This window comes from Telopea speciosissima, chromosome 6, assembly GCF_018873765.1.
Source record: "Telopea speciosissima isolate NSW1024214 ecotype Mountain lineage chromosome 6, Tspe_v1, whole genome shotgun sequence".
NCBI lineage: Eukaryota > Viridiplantae > Streptophyta > Magnoliopsida > Proteales > Proteaceae > Telopea > Telopea speciosissima.
In genome coordinates, this window is record NC_057921.1 from 51,337,910 (window position 1) to 51,358,252 (window position 20,343).

Here is a 20,343-nt window from a genome sequence, read left to right on the forward strand (position 1 = left end):
TACTAGGGTAGGTTAGCACTCTCTTTATATTTATCTTTTTTATGTCAAATGATTTCATTATTCTCTTATGCATAATACTGATTCGTGGCACTTCACTGATATGCTTCTTTGTACCACTTGTTTAGATAAGAACTTTCTCCTTTTTTTCAAATCCACTTCTGCAAGGGTGGACTTAGGCACAACGGTAAGATTGTTCCATTGTGATTTAGTTATCGTGAATTTGAGTCAAGAAACAACTATTTACATTATGACCCTCTCCAAAACCCACAATAACGAAAATCTCGTGCACTAGATATGTCCTTTAACCTGACCTGATAGTAGTTTCTATCCATTTTATTCTGATTAAATTATCTATGTATTTTAACATATCTTTCTTTGGTTTTTAATCTTCTTTATCCGACCGACAAAGCAACAACCCTATAAACAATGCCTCCACCTTGAAATTATCTGCATGGGACAATTATGACTGCCAGATGCAGATGTTACTTCTACCCGTTATATATCTATTTTAATATTTTTAAAAGATAAATTTTTTTTTTTATTTTTTTTTGGTAAAAAGATAAATCTACTTTGACAGATCCATATCCCAATAAATAATGCCTCCACTTTCAAATTATCAATCTAATTCTATTCCCATTAGTCTTTTATGGCCCATCTTGTCTGTAAAGACTTTGAAAATGAATAATATTTTAGAAAATATTATCTCCTATATTGAAGTCATGGACTCAATAATCATATTTTTATCTGAATTATCCACTATAATATGGATCAGATTTTTAATCTTAGGTTGTGTTTGATATGTATCCAAAGTCTAATTCGAGAATACAAAAGAAACACAGTCTTAATGTTAACACATCCTGAAGGCATAAGGTTTAGCAGTTGACCCATTCCCTTAGCCAAACTATATAGATGACGTTCCTTGATATAAAACGTAGAAGAATCATTCGAATTAACCATTTATCAAATTTCATAACTCAATTCAATATTTTTGTCCTACTCAATTGAAAATTTCGTCATTAATATATCAATTATTTTGAAAATTTTTATTCTAAATATCGAATACGCTAAAACAATAGTCTTTGGACTATTTGAGTATGGGATTTTGAATGAGTCATAGGCTATGAGTTTAAGAAAGGAGGAGCAAGTAAAAACCCTTTTGACCAAAAAAAATATATTAATAAAAATTTCTTTTCTAGCCATTGAGGAGTCATTATTTTCTATTACTCTTATTGTACGAAGTCCAAAATGTCTTGGCACTATTCCAGAAGCCCCATCCAACCACCAAAACCCGTAGATTAAGAGACTTTTTTCACCGTGGGTGAAAGAAAACTCGATTTAAAAATTTTCGTGTATAAACTGAAATACAAAATTCGAGACACAAATTTGCAAAGAAACTTGGTGATGTAAAAATGCAAGATGGTGCATTTTTAGTCTGAGGTACTTGAAGAACAGATGCCTCACTCTGTGTAATCATCCTTTGGAGAGTTTGCTTGAGTGACTTCGCTTGAAGTAGAAAAAGACTTAACCTTGAATTGTCATTGATGACTTCAAAGACTTGAAAACTTTTCTTCTGAGAGTTTTTCAAAGTGTTTGTGACCTGTGTAGATTGACTACCAAAGAGCCTTTGAGATGAGAAGTATCCTTTAAGCTAGCTATCCCTATGACCACTTTTTGTACTGGTGGAGACTAAATGGTCTGCATGTTTATGAGCTTGCCCATTGAGCCAGGCCCATGGTTAGTTTAGTAATCGTATGGGCTTGGGCCCATTTTTGGATAAGGAGTGTGGGTTTTATGGACATGGGACCCATTTGATGGGCGTGAAATGCATCGCAGGGGTTGTGAGACCCAACTAATGCTTAGGGGCATAATTGGCATTTCACATGGATTTTATTATTATGTTTCTTAAAGGTAAAATGGACTTTTTATTGGGTGTGTCCATGTTGAAAGGGTAGGAAAATGGACTTTTTTAGGAAAAGAAATTATGGTAAACAATGAAATTGCATACATTTTTATTTGAATGCCTTATAAAGTTCTGGGTCTCACATGTAATAAGTCATTCTCCTCCTTTCCTCTCCAAAATTCTATTAAGAGTTGGAAAAGAGTAGGGTGAGGATGGTGAGGTGAGATAAATGACTTACCACATAGGTAGACAAGTTTCCTTAATTCCTGGATAGTTATCTACTTTTTTTTTTATCCTGCTAATTTCCTTCAAACAAAAAGGACAATTAAGGATGCAACCCAATGGATGAAAAGGTTCGGAATTACATTCACATCTATAATTGTGGAGCTTTTTAATGTTCTGTTTGAAATTGTTAACTTAAGTATTTTTTTTTTATTTATAAAAAAAATGAAAAAATTTTCTATGCTAGAACATCTAATCATACTATTCTTTATTTTGTTAGCCTTTTGAGAATCATGATGGAGGATTATTAAAAGGCAACATTTGTTATGCATTCTTGGAATGCATTCTAAGTGTATTTCGCATTCTCAGATGATAAAAATAGTTGCTTTTACCATCCGAGAATGTGAAATCAACTGAGAATGCATACCAAACACAGTCTTAGAATTCATTACTAATGCATCTTGGGGCATTGCCATAGTGATCTGGTGTGAGAAATAAAATTATTTTTCAGACGGTTCATTGACTCTTCATGATCTCCCCCTCACTGTGCTAAAGTGAAAATATGCCCTGGTAGTTTAAGCATTCCATATGACAAAAGGGTTGGTGCATGGCCACGATCGAGCACTAATTGTGAAATGGAACAATAAGGGGTCAAAATGATTAGAAGTCTCCCTTATTTGATGCATTGTAATCTTTCTCCCTCTTATGCAGCCATGTATGAAAACCCTCGCCCAATATCATCTTGAAAACTTACGGAAATTGTGCTCTATGTATGTCTTCTATTTTGCTTATCTAAAAGGGGAAAGATAACAAACTGATAAGACAAAAGCATATGGAGAAACAAAACTACAAATGTTTGTTGTCTGTTATGGAGATGACGAGCAGAACTACATAGTTTCGATTTTTAGCACTCCCAAGCCCCATCTTGAGGTTTCGAAGCAAAGTAATATGCATGATCTTCATCAATACCTCATACTGTTAAGAGATTTCATAGGTATTATCCATCTATGATGTTTTGTCCTCAATCTAACTTCAGCTTCACCTTTGTCGACGATGGATATAGAGCACTGCCAAGTTTCTTTTCTACTGGTCCTATTTGAATTGATTTGAATTTTTTTAGGTTGCATTCTTAAAGGGTAAGTTAGTTATTTTAATTTCTCAAGTTTCAATTGAATAACTCATAAGGGTAAAATAATCTTCTTCATTCAATGATTGTAAGGAGATCATTGATTTGCTTTACACTGCTAATTGGTTCCCGCCATTGGAGGTGGCAATGCTAATCAATGACATTAGACATCAATGTGCTTATTTTGCATTAATTTTTTTCTTTTGTATTCCATGAGCTCTGAACAGTATTGCAGATGCCGAGGCCTTCTTACCTATCATGTATATGACAGATTGGCTAAATTCCATTCATTGGCCTCACATACTTTGTGTATCTAAAGCTACTGGCTGAACACATGGTTATCAATTTACCCAAAAAATAAAGATTTGTTTTGTACTTTGCTCTAGTTCGATAGTTCCGTTTTCTAGTAACCTCTTTCCTTAAAAAGGAGGCGAGGCTTACGTGGCAAGTAGGTTGAGGCTGGAGAGCGAAATTAGCCGTTTTATGTGTCCACTTAACAAGTTTACACACAGGAATTTTTTTCTACGGATTTTAGTCCAAGTTCTTCTAGGATTCGGAATTGATTATTCTATTATAGCAAAAGATCTACGGACGTACTAGTTTTTCCCAATTCAATTTTGATTGTGACACCTCACACATGTTCTCAATTTTACGAAACTTCATTCCACCTGCAAGGCTGCAACCACTAGACTGAACCCAAGAGAGAAACTGAGAAGCCGTCAATTTCCATTAACACCCTTTACGGTTTTCACCTGTACAACACTTTATTCTACCATGAAAGCTCTGAAGAGAGCTGCAGTGCTTTACCACTACCCTTGCCCAGACGGCGCATTTGCAGCTCTCGCTGCTCATCTCTTCTTCTCTGCTACATCTCATCCCGCAGTTTTCTTCCCCAACACTGTCTATGATCCCATCAGGTCACTAAATCCTTCTCTGGGTTTTCCTTTCTTATCTCTGTTGTTGCTGCAGTTGGTTATGTTTCTTAAATTTTCAGCTCTGATTGAGTTAATCCGTAGGGTTTTGACATTGATTGTTTGATTGAATATTTTGGAGAAACTATTTTTTTTCGTATGAGTTTGAGTTTGTTGTGGATAATCTTGTATGATGTGATGAACTGGTTTAATCTTATTAGGTTCGAAATTGTTCCCCCCCCTCCCCCTTTTTTTTTTCAGGGCAGAAGATCTTCCTGTAGATGAATTTAATGAAGTTTACCTCTTAGACTTTGTGGGTCCTTCTGGTTTCGTTAGGGATATCTCTTCTAAAGTTGAGAGGTTTGGATTCTCCCTCTCTGTTTATTCACACATATATTTCTTTACATGTTTTTAGTTTAAAATATGATGCATCTGATGTATTGAAATGGACACAATTTAGAATTTTGTTGTTATTTTTAGGGGAGGCATTGACTTTTCTAATTTCCATTAGTTCATTCTTTTGTAAGCAGAGTTGTAATTTTAGATCATCATAAGACTGCACTTGAGATGTTAGGTGGGAATTCTCTTGGTAGTGAGAATGTGATTAAGGTAATAGATATGAAGAGGAGTGGGGCCACCATTTCTTATGATTACTTTAAGGAGAAGCTTGGAGAGAATTGCAATAAAAATTCAGACACAGTTGGTGGGGTTGACAATAGTGTTGAGAACAATTTGGTACCTGAAAGTAAAATTGAGAAGGTCAATCGGCTCTTCAAATATATTGAAGATGGGGATCTATGGAGATGGGAGCTTCCAGATAGTAAAGCCTTCAGTAGTGGGTTGAAAGACTTGAATATTGAATTCAGTGTCCGATCAAATCCTGCTTTGTTTGAGCAGGTAAAAACATTTATTTATTTATTTATCTTATCTCTATTTTTTTTTTCAATATAGTTTTTTAAAGTTGCTGATGGTTAATGATAGAAACAATCTGACATTCACTGCTCCACTGCATTATGTAAAAATGTCACTTCTTTCATGATTTTTTAATCGTTATTTACTCCTAAAGGTCAGAAGTAGGTCAACAAAATTTTTCCATCAGATCTTATTTTCCTTTCCCCATGTTTTTTAATTCCCGTGATGCATTTTTTTCCCAACTAAACTGCATAGTTTTTTAATCATTGCCAGATTACCCTTTTTATATCTTTCTGGTTTAGCATGTTTTCTCCTTTAGTCTAATGCTGATATGAGTTTTAAAATTTACCAGTTGCTGGAATTGGATCCTCAGTCTGTAATCAATCAAGGCATGACTAGCTTATCACAGAAACAAAAGTTAATAGATGAAGCTCTTGAGATGTCGTATGAAATTGCACTTGGTGTTGGATTATTTGGACATTGCCTGGTAAATTCCTGTTCCAATTTTCTTTTACTTGCAGTCTTAGGATGTTTAAGCTCTTTTTCCAGGGACAAATATAAGTTTACATATTATTATTAGGCAAATTGACTTTTGCGCCACCCAAACAGGCAGGTCTTCGCGCATAGTCCACCTCATTATGACAAGTGTAGTGATGACGCATCAATTTTGACTGTTGGATATAGCAGACATGATCTGGACTAACCACATGACATATTCAGAGCCTAATGCAATACCCTCCCATTTATTGGAATTTGGAATGCACCTCTTTGTAGTTCATGCATTATTGTCCACCTGCTTGGTAGTTGTGGATTTTTAAAGCTTTATTTTCGCATGTAGCAAACTCTGTTTGGGCTGAAATGTTACATGTGAGCAGGGCACCTGGGGTCTACTTGTTCACAAAATTTGAGCCTCATCCTAGCTGCCATGTAGCAGATATTTGGGCTGCACTAGTGCTGCTACATGTCATGTCCAATGGGGCTGAAATTTTGTGGACAGGTAGACCTCAGCATCCCCTACTCACATCTCAAGTTTCACATTAAAAGAGTATGCCAAATGGTGAAATAAAGCATTGAAAATTCAGGACTATTGAGAGGGTGCATGAACATACGTAGACGATAAATGGGAGGTATAATGATTGAATTTGAGTCTGAATTTTACACGTGGTCAATCCAGATCCTCGTATCCAATGGTTGAAATTGCCACATAATCCTTCCAGGCGGTAGAACTAGTGGGTGTCTGTATGGGAAACCTCTCCAGATGTGTCCTACTAGGAAACTTTTTTCCTTTTTTTATTTTTTATGTTTAGATAGTCAACAAGGTGTAGTGATTAGTGGATCCACAATGATCTCTTGTAGTAAGAGTTGAGGGAAGTGGTTTGCAATTCAAGCCCAATGAATTTGCTTCTTACATAACATTATAAGTATATATTGGAAATCAAAATTTTATGGGTGGTGGCGATACTTTCTGCCACCCCTAGCTCTAACCATTCCTTTCTTTTGATGCTTAATGCTCATTGATCTACTGTGACACTATACTTTTACTCTTGAAGTGAGCCAGAGATGCTTTTAGAGCAGAGTTATTGTCACTGCATCTTGCTTCAGATAAGCATAGAGAGAGTTTATTATATTATCCTTGATCTAATCCATTATTAACTCTCATATGCATTAAGAATATTCTAGTCCAACATGCTATGGTACTTGCATCCCTTGTGATAGGCCTTACAGATTCCTACATTGTCACTTTGTCTGGTTCTCTTCTTTTGTGTAGGCTGTCAATGCTGATGCTATTTCAGAATTCCGGAGTGAGCTTGGGCACCAGCTAGCTAACAAGAGCCGTAGCATAAAATTGAGGTTGAGTATCTCATTTGCATGATTTGTGAGTTTCTGTTTACAATATTGCTTACTTGGTTAAGGCAGTTCTCTTTCCCTGATAACATTTCTTCTTAAGCCCCTTTTACCTGCACCCAGATTCCTGCTTTTGTCCTCCACTTGGGGGAAATATTATTGCTGCTTTTGTTAGCTACCTGCCATTTAGCCCCTGTTATCTCTGATACAATTCTCAAACATTACATTTCCTCTTACTGTAATATTTCTTTGTTATACCTTCTGTAACAATGGTATGTTTAATCAAACAATTCAAGCAACTGTAAAGTAGATTCTATTGATAGTTAAACACAGGTATGGTAACACACAGCTGGTGTTTACATGTGATATATAAGTCAAAATCCATTGGGCAATTATAGATCTCTTTCTTTTCCTTGACTTTCTGCCATATTTCTGACCTTCCAACCTGTAATAGATAGGATGGCTTAAAGTACTAGATTGATCTTAAGGCCTTGGGTACTGATGCTAATCATTGACAAGCCCTCCCCTCCACCTTCTGTTTCACCGTGCCATGTTTACTGTCTGAAGGCTTGTCATGATCTACAAATGGTCCCTTGTATTTCTTACAAAGTGATTTTTTTATTTATTCTGTATTTAGACATACAGCCATGCTTGCAGTAAATGTCAATTTGTTTTCTGCCGATGGATGAGTGAAGATGTGTGTGGTTGCATCCCTAAGCATTGCGGGAAAGGGAATCAGATGAAAACAAAAAAAGTTAGCTTTTGGTTGCATTTCTTCAGAAAAATAGAGAGAATATTATCCACTTTCTGGGATCTCTTATTTTAAGTCCACCAAAAGTCGAGGGGCATCCTCTCTAACCTGGATGAAATTAGAGACAGTTTCCTCTTCTTCTATGACTGTTTTTTTTGCCTCTCCAATGATCTCTTTATCACCAGCAATTGATCCAAGATAAGGCCAGATTTTTTAAAATGTGAAATCTCTCATCCTTGTCTTATTGATCTCTCTCTCTCTCTCTCTCAAACATGCTCTAAGTTGTCTAATGATTATGAACTGATTTCTTTTGTTTGAAACCAGAAAAAGTAATTTCTTAATCTTGATTTTTTTGGTTTCTTCTTCTTATGCTTTTCCTTTCCTCCAAATCCTCTTGCAAAGCTCCAGTATTCTAGCCGTTTTCACTTTCTTGGACATTGGTACCAGCCTTCCCTATTGAAGAGGAATTAATGAATACCTTAGAGTCCCGTAGTCAAGAGACTCAAGACTGTAGGATTAAGCGCTTGCCAATCCCTCAAAAGACGCCTTGTAAGGGAATGTGCAACTTTAATTCCTTATTGCACACCAGCCAGCGCGCGTCGCTCCCTCACCGGAGCCGGGATCTGGGCAGGGCATTTTGGGCCACTCCCAACAAAGACTACATATCTGTAGTTACTGGGCTAATGTATACCAGATGTTGAAAGGGATCACTATTGGGTTGGAGAAGTATCAAGCTAGTTACTAGTTAGGCTCTCAATTAGAAGAAATAATACTATAGTTACTAGTTTACTTTAGTTAGAAGGAATTCTAAATTAGAATATAGAGAAATGGATTAGGGTTTCATCCCAACCTTCCTAAAGCTAGACCTGTTTTCATGAATGGTCTGTGTGTGTGTGTGTGTGTGCGCGCGTGTATGTGTGTTTATTGGTCGCTATCCTTTCACCTAAAAGTTCGAACTGTCAGGGAAGGGCAGCGTAAATTTATTGGTCGCTACCCTTTCACCTAAAAGCTCGAACTGTTAGGGAAGGGCAGCGTAACTGTATACATTAACATTCCTCCGCACGTTCAGGCCAAGATCTCATGGTCCTTGCACGTAGAACTCACACGGCATTTCCTTCGCATGGCACCAAGGGAGAAGAAATGTCGGGAAAACTCTTCGGATGCACTTCTTAGGAGTCTAACACTTGACCTCCTTGCTCTAATACCATGTTTACTACCGTTTCACCTAAAAGCTCGAACTGTTAGGGAAAGGCAGATCCTGAGGAGTTTTGAAAAAGGAAATACTCCCTCTACTGCAATGACTGTCTGCTTTGAAAAAAATCCAAGGTTTAAGGAGGAGTGGATAAAGCATTCAAAACTCTTTGACTTCTCAATATTGCTCTTCGATTATTTATTTAACTTAACAAAAACTCATTGCTTAATTCAGACATGGACAAAGAATTTTCGACAGCCAAAAAGCATAAGGAGGACTGTCTTTGCGGGACAGAGGGAGCAGCATGTCGGTTTTCTCCCAGCTAATTAACTTGTCTTTTCTGAATGCTGAATGTGTGCAAAACACCACTTGAAGTTGTTTCTGTCAGATGTGTGTAGATCTCCTAGATGCCTTTGATTTCAGTTGTCTGTGTATTTGATAAGCTATACCATGCATGTCTGATTTGCCTTACCCTAGGTTTATAGTGTAAATACTTGAAAATGTAAAAGGTAATCATTCTATCGAAGCTTTTTCTCAGAATAACCAAAACCAAATAACAGTAATGCCTTTTTTCCATGTCTTTTCCCTATCAACCAAACACATTGTGAATAAAATGTTTTTTTCTTTCCTTTATGAAAAAGAAACCAAGCACAGCCTAAATGATGGACGACTGTCTCTTTCCTCATCAGGTTCATCGGGAAATAAGTGATGAGGGATGATACACAGTTTTTCAACAATCTGCGCAGGGTTCATCGGAAAACTGAGAGAGATCTAGATCAATAAAGACTTGACAGTGTAATGTCACCAACGCAGATACATAATATCTTGACGTCAAGAAAAGTCTGAACTTTGCAAACTTTATATATTTTAATAACCTGCCATGGCTTTGATTGCTTTCCTTGTTAATCTCTCGACTTCCTGTTATAATGATTTGAAGCTTACCAATATGATCATTCATTAGCTTAATAGCTCTGTAACCTAACCCACAAAAGAAGAAAAGAGAAATGTGTACATAGTGCCTGAACTTTGAGATCGCATTTCCAGGCTTATCCAAGTTTGCTAGAAAATAATTTCACACTGGAGTTTGAGGTGATTGGTTGTTTTGTAACGTCACGGTCTTGAACCTAAAGTTTCGTAAGTACTTTTTCCTATGTGATAAAGTGAAAGAGATTGATATGATCTGAAATTCTCATTACCGTTTTGGTATGTGAGGATGTATATTTATACTTGAAGTTTACATTGTACGTAACTTGAGGATTACTCAAATAAAGATAAGTACAAGAGCTGTAGCTATACTTTAGGAGTTATCCAGAGATAATCCTTTAGAGTTTGTATCCTTTGAGGATTCCACTTGTGACGTGGATGACTTATCTTGTAACAAACGAGTTGTTACTCTATCATAAAGAACTTACATTTGATTATAAGCACTTGATTAGTAGTCAGTGTTCTGCGTTGTTGTTGTCCAATAGTTTGCAAATTTAATGCCCAAGTCTCACAGATAAAATTTGGGAGTTGATGTCCTCATTTGATAGGTCAGACATACGAAATTGATTCATCATACATGATCTAAAAATTATAACTTTTTAATGCCATATATTCATGGAATCCACCAAGGATAGTGTAGATGGACCAGGAAAATTAGTTTCAGTGTTCCAATTGGCTTGGTTTTTAAGTATTTGATATTCCAGCTGGAGTATCAAATTCTGGATTCCACATCTGGACAAAGTTCGAGATTTTTGACTTTCATGAGTTGCCCATGCAAAATTTGAACAGGCTATTCTTACTGCATCATGTACTCTCTTGTGGATTAATTTTGAGATTATCCATCTTCCATGTGCTTTCATTTCTCATTTTGCTAGCTGGGACCTCTCAGGGGCATTGGAGCTGTTGTCTATAAAGTTCCAGAGCTTGAAAATGAACAGATACTTAAAATAAGTCTCAGGAGTGTGGATGTAGAGGACACAACACCCATCTCACAGGTTATACCCACCTTTTCTTTTTGTGAATTTCGAGATATGTTATAGTTCCAGGCAAAAACAATGATATATTCAGCTGTTAGTGTGAGGAATAACAGCATATTTTGCAATTGCCATGCAGGAGTATGGAGGTGGTGGGCATCGAAATGCCAGTTCCTTCATGTTGAGCACAGATGAGTTTGAGCGGTGGAAGGTTTAAACAGCTAGCAGAACTAGTCATCCCATGAGTTTACTGTTTATGTCGAGCAAAAACAAAGTGTACAATGCTAATATATTTTTTGGAGGTTGAGTGGTTTATCCTGGATAACCCACCAGCCACTGTTTTGAGCAGGTGAATCACTAATTGTGTTGGCATTCAATCTGGGTTTTAACTTTAAAACATTTGGGTAACTAGCTGAGTTCAAGCTTGAATGGGGAAGATTTGGTCCCTGTGAAGGAGTCAGACCTGAATCTCACAAGTTCAGGAACCATTCACTCGTTTCTACCAATGCTTCAGGGGATTTCATTTCTCCGTGGTAAGCTGTATTTGGTTTATCACCTCGACACTGCTTCAAGCTTGGAACACTATATGCTAAAACAAGAGCTACTTAATATATAAACTATGGTATTCTCAATGGGTTTTATCAGAAGGTAGTTGTACACCTATAATTTTGCATTTTAGATTTCTTTCCCCTTTTGGTTTCAGTTTTTAGATAATTAATCATCTGTTGTATTTCTGTATTTCCTCATTCATTTGTGATGTATATTACTACGATCTTAGAACATTTGAAAGGAATAAACAGAGCTTTTTCATGAAGCACTTAACGTATATATCATGCTTCCTGTGGAGATTGATAAGAATAACCCTGAAAGTCCACGGTGCATATATCTCATGCAGTGTTTGGTATGCATTCTAAATTGATTTCGTATTCTCGGATGATAAAAGTAGTTATTTTTATTTTCTAAGAATGTGAAATCATTCACAAGCCCTCCCATGTGTCTATCTCTCTCCTCCACAAGACAAGGGGGCAAATGTGTCTTTTCATGTGGGGAGGAGAGAGATAGACTCATGGGAGTGCTGGTATAGGCCACACTTCCGGATAGAGTTCTTTTTCCCAGGGGTTAATTATTACAAAATTTTATATTTTATTTTTTATCTGACTTCACTTATATTCCTTGTATTCTTTGGCAACCATACAAACCACCATCCTGCCACCGACAACAAAACAAACCTTAATCCCTTCCCATGATAGTTGTGATATTGTTTGATTGTGTTCCATAGTTCTTTTTGTTTTCCTTTCATTATCATTTATAATAGGAGAGCAGTTTCTCACGATGCTATAGTAGAAAATAGTAAATTTGCAATCATAATAGGGTGGGAGACGGATTCATTTAGTAAGAATCTACATTTTATTTGAGGAGAGAGAATGTCAATATAAACCCCATAACTCATACCAACCCCTTAAGGTTCGTATTGATTTATTATAAATTCCACGTGGTTCTCCATTGTTGTTCCAATTAAAAGATGTTGTAGTTTTTTAGAGTGGTCCCACGTAGTATCACTGAATCAGTGATGTTTAGGATGTGATGTTGGACAATAAGGGAAAGACCAACTGGATCAACATTATTTTGTGTATACTTAATGGGCAAAATATCTTTCTAAAGATCCCCACTCCAGAATTGGGAATGTTTTTGCCACTTCAACGCAGTACGTACAGAAGTTAGATGATTTGAACCCGGATCTGGCTCCTCTCCAAGGAGCTCAGCGCCCAGGGGGCATACAAGGGTGGGGCTGTGCTGCACACATTTTGGCGCACACCTGGGGATGTGTGCGGCACAACACAATAGTTGGATGCTCCCTGGGCGTACTGGGCTCCTTGAAGACGAGCTCAATTGTTTGAACCCAAGGCGAGGGAATTAGGAAACAGATCAAAGACCCACAAAATGTCACGTCTTCATCCATGTGGTTATTTTAATATTTTGGCCACATCATCACTCCACGTGCATGTAGTAACAAGAGGGGTTTCAAGGGATTCAAAAGATCAAATTTTTTTTTTCCTGGTTTGCATAAAGGACCATGTTAAAGTAAGTAAGACCAAGGATTGAGATATTGGTATCAGTATCTATTTCTACCGATATCAATCTGATCTGCGAGAGATGTGTTCATTCTCCCCGCCATGAGCTTGCATGTTTTATCCTAATAAATTCATACCTATCTAACAAAAAAAAAAAAAAAAAAAAAAAATTCTGATCTGCGAGTATTGATTTGATCGGTCAATTTTACCTTTGCTTTCATTTTAAAATTGAGGGTTTTTTTTTTTTAAAATGATTTTACCCCTAGATCCAATACCCGATACAGGATTGGTCAGGATGTTACCGACACAGATACCGATACCGATACCGATTGAGTCTTACTGTTAGACTCAATCGCAACTTGCAAATCTTAAGTAGACAAGTAAATGAATTAAAATGGGAACACAACTGTTTCTTAATTCTTCTTCAATGGAAGTTTGAATCGAATTAAAGTCTAGACAGCCTCTCTCTTCGATCGCACAGCAATTCAGAGCGACGAAGGGAGAAGTGAAGGAAAATCAACACATGGATTTTGGAACTCAAGCTCAGAAGCACGTTTGGGAAGGAGCGATTCCCCTGCAGATCCATCTCCACGAATCCGAAGTCACCACTCTCCCACCTCCTCCTCCTGCACTGGTAATTAAACCCTTGAATCGATCACTAATTTCAATCAATACCCTTTTTCTTTGTTTCTCTCTTTACCACTTTGCTTGGTGTTGTCCTTGTTTTAAAGTCGCATATATCTTATCTTTATGCGGAACAACTGATAGCAATTTAGATTTATTGTTTCATCTGTTGCAGGTTAAATGATTTTATTTATCTGTGTTTTATGGTTTAGAGCCGATTATGATCATAGTACTAGTTTTCTGTTTTCATAGCTTTGTTGCTATTGTGACCCGTGGGTTTATTGAATGTTGGTGCTTGAGCTGTTTTAGATACTATGGGATGAAGTTGGTTCCGCACAGTACTGTTTTGTATTGGCGATTTTTGTTAGTTGATTAAAGATTAGAATTGGTAGGATGCCTTGTGGGGATATTCATTTCGGGCTTCCTTAGGGGGATAGTTAAAAAACTCAGGGAACTTTTGTCGAAATGTCGAATATTTCGTTGATTTTGAACCCCCAAGATGAAACATTATACGAAACGTTGAAATTTCAAGGTTTTGGTCGTCTTGACTTGGTGGAGACACCGAAACTAGATGAGTTTTTGAACTATGCTTGGTGCCTGAATCACTGTCCTATATTAGAGCAGATCATTGATTGGATTTTGTTAATATTATTATCCTAATTGAACCTACTTATGTGTTAAATTAATTGGCATGTTGTGACCTTAATAGGATACTAGTAGCAGATATAATGTGGGGTTGGGATACCCAAAGAAGAAGAGCACATGAGGATGAAATATATAACCCACAACCAATGAGCCCACAAGAGTGAAATCAATCACTAAATAGTCCTATAATTCCAGTAGGATATTTGTGGAAGGATGCAAATGAATAGATTACAATTTCATAAAAAGGTAAGGTATATGAAGCATAACTGTGGCGTTGATGCAACTTAGTTGACAAGGGCTTATAGGGTTTGGATGGAGCTGATTATGGGTCTGGTTGTGCAGGTTATAGGTGAGATTTGGTATTGGTTTACTAAAGAAAAGAAGACCAATTGTATGTATAAATGATTGGTGCAGCAGTCAAGTAAAAATCGTAAAACTGAAGAGAGAAGAAAATGAGAAGAGACAAAAAACTAGATATTCTTCAACTCACCTAGGTTTTGTTGCAAGCAACAACTAACACTTCAATTCATGGCACCAATTGCAGTAGCAGTAATGAAGAGCAACAATTGCACTTTAATTCACAAAAATACGGTAAATAGAAAAGAAGACCAATTGTATGTATAAATGATTGGGGCAGCAGTCAAGTAAAAATCGTAAAACTGAAGAGAGAAGAAAATGAGAAGAGACAAAAAACTAGATATTCTTCAACTTACCTAGGTTTTGTTGCAAGCAACAACTAACACTTCAATTCAAGGGCACCAATTGCAATAGCAGTAAAGAAGAGCAACAAGTGCACTTTAATTCACAAAAATACGTTAAATATTCTATTTACATGCTTTGGATGTCCTCTTATAAGGTTCTGAAACTTTGCACGTCAAATATTCCATTTACTTGCTTTGGATGCCCCTTTCCCTCTTATAAGGATCTGAAACTTAGCAATTTTGTTGAACCTTGAAACACCCAATCGACTCTAGCCAAGGGCTTGGGGAGGTTCCTAGCATAGGTGATTGCCCTAAGTCCTGCCTGGGTGCGTGGCATTCCAAAATTTAGCCTAGTGCTCTCAATAATAGTTGTCAAGGTGACTGGCGATCCAAGGCATTGGAGGGGTGCCTAGGTGACACGTGCAGTATATGACTATATGTAATATAATAATTATAATTATATAATTATGTAAATATGCAACAGAGAAGCCATATGATATAATTATGCTAGTAATGACCTAATATGAAAAAACCAACATATAATAAACAAAGTATTGGATATAATATAAGCATAGTCATAAAAAAAAGCAATAAACATAATTCAATGTAAACTCGTGAAGTTTCAACAAGCATAGTACAAGATCTCAGCGAGATCTCGAAAATGTCTCGGTTTTGTGAAGTCTTGAGACGAGATGGTAGGCGATACATGATTTGTGCAAGATCTCAGTATCTCTCCGAGATCTTGTGGTATATTAATGTAGAAGAGGTTCAGCTAAGAACCACTCTACAGTAGGATTGATAATAGGTTGCAACAAAATATCAAATTAGCACCAATCAGAATTAGAAAGTGGACAGAATCTCGATATTCAACCATTTGATGGTGATCAAATTCAGGTCGAGTGTAGGCCCCTTGGTAGGATGGAGTAAGCCTCCAAATAGGAGCTGATTCCAATGGTTAGAAACAAAGGTAGAAGAAGATTACCAATTTAGAAGGTTAACTCCAAATTTAGAAGGTAGGAGCTACAGACCAAATCAGCCAGCAGAAAGAGCTCAAACTGGGATCAAGTGTTGGTCTCCTTGGCAGGGCTCAGCCCTCCAAACTCAGCCAATTCTGATCAGGGATCACTGAGTTGTAGTCCTCCCAAGTTGCAGCAGCAAGACTGGATCGCAGGAGCAGAAAGAGATATGCAGAGGTGAGCCTCGATTTTTCTTCTGGTGATGATCAGCAGCAGCAGACAAGAGGTTGATTGGTGGATCACTTCTGGACTTCAGCAGCAGTTGTTTGCTCACAATAGAAGTCACAGAACACAGTAGAAGTAGGGCTCGATTGGGTGTAGAAGACAGTTGGAAGAAGGGGATAAGAAAATAGAAGGTAAAAGGATAGGTGGATTTAGCTCTCCCAGCAAAGCTCCTTTAGCCCTTTAAGTTCCACGCATAACTTGAGAAGAAGTCATAATTGCAGCAAGCAAGTTTTTTTTTTTTTCATTCAACTATGTCAATCGTGGGGATGGCTATAACAGCCTTACAAATAAATAGAAGCAATACTTGTTTCCCAAGAAAAAAGAGAAAATAGAAACTACTAAAAATCGAAACCTAATGAAAATAGAAACTAGGCTTTATAGTTCAGCCAACATGCAAGGAACAAAATTAGAAACTAAGTGATGCAGATTCGTCACCGAAATGGGCTTATTTCTTTAGAAATAAGTCTAGGGTTGGGTTATATGTATGTTGGGCCTTTGATCCCATGGATTTTCTATGTAATAGGCCACTTTTATGGGCCTAAAAGAGGGGTACATTGGTTGCATACGGGATTAGCCCAATATTTAGTCTATTTTTATGTTTTTAATTGAACCGGTTTAAATTGGTTGCATCCAATTGGTTCAATTGGTCTAATTTAAGTGAAGTGATCCTATTGGCTAAGAGGTTCTTATATCCTATTGGCTAGTAGGGAATCTTCTTTATTTTAAGTAGTTTAAGTTGTTTTTAAGTCATTAGGACTCTATTTAGAGTCTATTTTAGTTTCCTAGTCAGTTTATGTTACCTAATAGGTTAGGAATTGGGTTAGGGCTTTCCTTTTTAGAGTAAAAGTCTATTTTTGAGTCTTTTATATAAGGTTGTAAGGGGGCAAAGCCTTGAACACGAATTTGATTAATGAAAAGTTTTTGTTTGCTGCCATAGTTGTTGCCCTGCTCCGTTGAGTGTTGCTCTGTTGAGTGTGCATCCTTGTGGTTCTATCAAGGTGGAAAGGGACTGGTGGAATCCGGTTGACTCCTTACGCTGTGACGGCTGGGAGGATCTTCTTTCTTCGAAGGTGGCTTCATCCTTCAACCATTCATACTGCTGTTAGAGGATTCGAGAGTGAGTTTGAATTTATTATTTTCTGTTTATCTTTTCTTCCCTTCCCCAATCAATTCCTTTTCTCTTCTGTCCTATTTTCATAAACCCTAGAAGACTCTAAACTCTGATTCAGATCTGCTCCTCCATTGGAATCTGATCAGATTTGGACCATAACTTCCCCTCATCACCATCTCCACTCGACCCTAGCTGCTGCCCATTCTGTCCATCCAAACCCTAAGATCCCTCTTCTCCATTGACCCTAAAAACCCTAATTTTCTGCTGGGACACATTCAGCCATCAGAAACCTTCCATATTGCAACCGAATCTTCCCCCTAGCCCCTCTAACAGTCGACCTTAACCCCTGCCCCTAAATCCTACTTTAAACCATAATTTTAGTTGTTTACCTTATTTACAAAACCCGAAACCTAACCCTAATTTCTGCAGGAAATTAAAACTTATTCAAATCCAGATATTTTTATACCATAATGACCCTCTAAACCTGCAGATTAAAACCCTATAAACCCCATTCCCAAATTCCCATCCTAAACCCTAATTTTGCCCTAAAACAGCCCCTAATCAGCCCTAAACAGCAGGCTTACCCTAAGCTTGGTTCTACTTGGTTCCTAGTGGGATTAATTCCTATTCTAGGACTACATTACTAAGTCTAATAAAAAATAGAAATTTAAGCCTACTTTCTAAATCTGAAATTAGAAACTAAACTAAACTTCTAAATCCCCACACATGGACAAAGTTGACCCTTCTAAAACGTCTTTACATGATCTGGTCTTGGGCCCCATATGATCTTCTAATAATATTCCACCAAGGCAAAATAAGGGGCTGAGGAACTGTTTACGTGAACAGTAACATGCACAGTGTTTTGGCCTCTTTATCTGCATGTTTTGTCCTACATATATCTCGATCTTGGTTGGACTCGGGACCAAACCAAGCTATAAAAAGGCACCCTCTTGGAGAGATTTCGACCTCAACTCGAATTTCGTCTCTGTCTCGCCTCTCTCTGGTGCAGATAAGTCACATAATGGGCTTATTTTATTGGAAATAAGACTTAGGCGGGGTTATGTATACATTGGGGCTTTGATTCTATGTGCTTTCTTTGTAATGGGCCACTTTAATGGGCCTAAAATGTGGGTTCAAGGAAGGCATACGGGATTACGCTTAGTAGTAGCTTATTTTCATATATCTAGGTAGATAAATGTCTTTTCATAATCCTAGTCAGATTTATTATTTTCCTTGTTTGTAGTTCCAAAGTCTTGGAACAAGTCTCTAGTTTTCTTGGGGGTGGGGTTCAATGTATTGGGTTTATATTATCTATGTATGGGTTTTAGTTTCTAGGTGTGGGAATTCTAATTAATCTTGGAATTCCAACAGTCTTTTTGATGTAAACCAAGAGGCTATTAAGACTCCTCCTAAGCTATATAATGAAATGGTGGGTTGCTGTTTCAGAACCCAGAATTTTGAAAAAAAAAAAACAACTCTCTTTGAAAATTTTATTGTGGATCTCAGTGTTTACATCCAAGGTGGATCTCCTTGGTGGTGATCTAGGTGGACTCCTAAGATCGGGCTCTAGTGGATCTCTAGCAGCCGAAGTTATCTTTATTTATTTTGTTTATCCTCTTTCTTTTGACTTCAACTTCAACCATTCTCATCATCTTCAACCTCCCTTCATACAGCCTTAAACCCAAACCGTGGCTAGGTGACTCTTCATCTTCCCTAGCTTGCAGCCCCTCTTTGAATTCAGAATTGTTTTCCCCTCAGTAGTCAGTCCCTTAAGCCTGTCTCACAATCCCAGCTTTAATCATACCTCCATACAAGTCCCAAAGGTCCTACACAGCCTGATCTTAATCTGGTTGTCCTCTAGAGTCGATCCTGCAAGAATACCTCGTGGATTCTCCATCACTCTCGCTCTGCTGTGAAGGAAAAAACACTTGGGGGTGAGGGTTTTGGTGCTTTTTTTTTGTGGCAAATCTCACCTCAACTGAGGATTAAAGGTTGGAGATTCAAGATTGAAGCTTCAACATCAAGAGAGAGAGCTGCATTGCATCTCTAGAACAGTTTTAGGTAAAAAGAAGAGCAAAGCTTGATTCAACAACAACCACAACATGGTTGTTTCGATGATCTCGCTTGACACTCGTTTTAGTACTAGCTGCTCTCAAATGGTAGGACTTCTTACACACTTATACTTGTATTTGTTTAATCTATGTCTCTTTCCAAGTTTCTAACAATTATTAACAAACCGTCAAACCATCACCATGTATGATTATGAATATGATGCCTAATGCTTAAATGGTTTATGGTTTGATGTTTTTTTAATTCCTAATGCTTAATTAAGTTGTTTTACATCTCTACTTTAATTATATGTGTTCTAAATATTGTGTGGAATAGCCTAGGGTAGAGCTCACCTACGCCATAGACTACCAACCTAGGGTCCAAAGTTAAAGTACCATTTTGGGTTTGAATTTAATGTTTCCATTGTGTTTAGAAAGGTTAAAATAGGGTGAATGTCAAATTTCAGGACCTATCTTGGCCATATGGCCACCGAAACCCACCACCGAGTCAAGATGGGAAAAATACACCAACTCGCTGAGATCTCGGTAGAACTTGGTTTCGTGGTCTGGCGAAGCCAAGGGGGAAACCGAGACCTAAAACCTTGTCAACAAGGCATGCTATTGCTTTGGACCTAAGAAAGAGCCTGGATGCCAAGGCATTGCCTAGGTAACAACTATGTTCCCAATGTGTTCCCTACTTGGCTGTCTTAGTGGGCAAACAAGCAAAACGGTAAAAGCATAAGTGGTAAGCAAATTACTTTCAAGAGAGGGGGATGGAATGATGGGACTTAGTGGTGTTTCCATTGTAGTATGCAGATGATGCTTATATTTTGCTGAGCAAAAAGGTTCTCAAGTTGCCTTTTTTGAAGGGGGGTTATTTATAGGATATTTGAATCTTTGATATGGTTAAGGGCTAATTTGCATAAAAATTCGTTTAGTGGGATATTTTTTGTCACACTCCGGCCCGGTTAGTAAGGGCATGGTGTGACTGGATGCCAACCGACACCCAACCAACCACTAGGATCACAAGTACAGTACTCCCATTCACAGATTTAACACAATACAGTAATCAAAACGCAGCGGA

General features: G+C 37.5%; 2 protein-coding genes across 4 annotated transcripts in view; both read left to right on the forward strand.

The window, feature by feature from the left end:
- The first annotated feature begins 3,910 nt into the window (after nt 1-3,910).
- On the forward strand, nt 3,911-11,285 carry LOC122664528. Of its 2 annotated transcripts, XM_043860379.1 has the most exons (7): nt 3,912-4,165; nt 4,421-4,519; nt 4,690-5,056; nt 5,424-5,558; nt 6,840-6,922; nt 10,733-10,838; nt 10,957-11,285. In XM_043860379.1, exons 1-7 carry the CDS (start codon nt 4,023-4,025, stop codon nt 11,032-11,034), a joined length of 1,011 nt encoding a protein of 336 aa, XP_043716314.1. In that variant the 5' UTR covers nt 3,912-4,022; the 3' UTR covers nt 11,035-11,285. The 2 variants fall into 2 exon arrangements, with proteins under 2 accessions (XP_043716315.1, XP_043716314.1); XM_043860380.1 differs by lacking the exon at nt 10,957-11,285 and having other exon boundaries at nt 3,911-4,165; nt 6,840-6,947.
- Nucleotides 11,286-13,316: 2,031 nt separating this feature from the next.
- Nucleotides 13,317-20,343, forward strand: part of LOC122666114 (autophagy protein 5) — a 74,577-nt gene continuing 67,550 nt past the window's right edge. The window contains exon 1 of one of the 2 annotated variants that reach the window (XM_043862228.1): nt 13,317-13,523. In XM_043862228.1, coding sequence (XP_043718163.1) covers nt 13,413-13,523 — 111 coding nt within the window. In that variant the 5' untranslated portion in view covers nt 13,317-13,412. The remainder of the gene's footprint in view (nt 13,524-20,343) is intronic. The other variant, XM_043862227.1, reaches the window with a different exon arrangement.

Coding starts and splice junctions, on each gene's coding strand:
- LOC122664528 (XM_043860379.1), top strand. CDS start 4,023: ATGAAAGCTCTGAAGAGAGCTGCAGTGCTTTACCACTACCCTTGCCCA. Junction 5,559..6,839: donor GATTATTTGGACATTGCCTG/GTAAATTCCTGT, acceptor TCTTTTGTGTAG/GCTGTCAATGCTGATGCTAT. Junction 6,923..10,732: donor AGCCGTAGCATAAAATTGAG/GTTGAGTATCTC, acceptor GGGACCTCTCAG/GGGCATTGGAGCTGTTGTCT.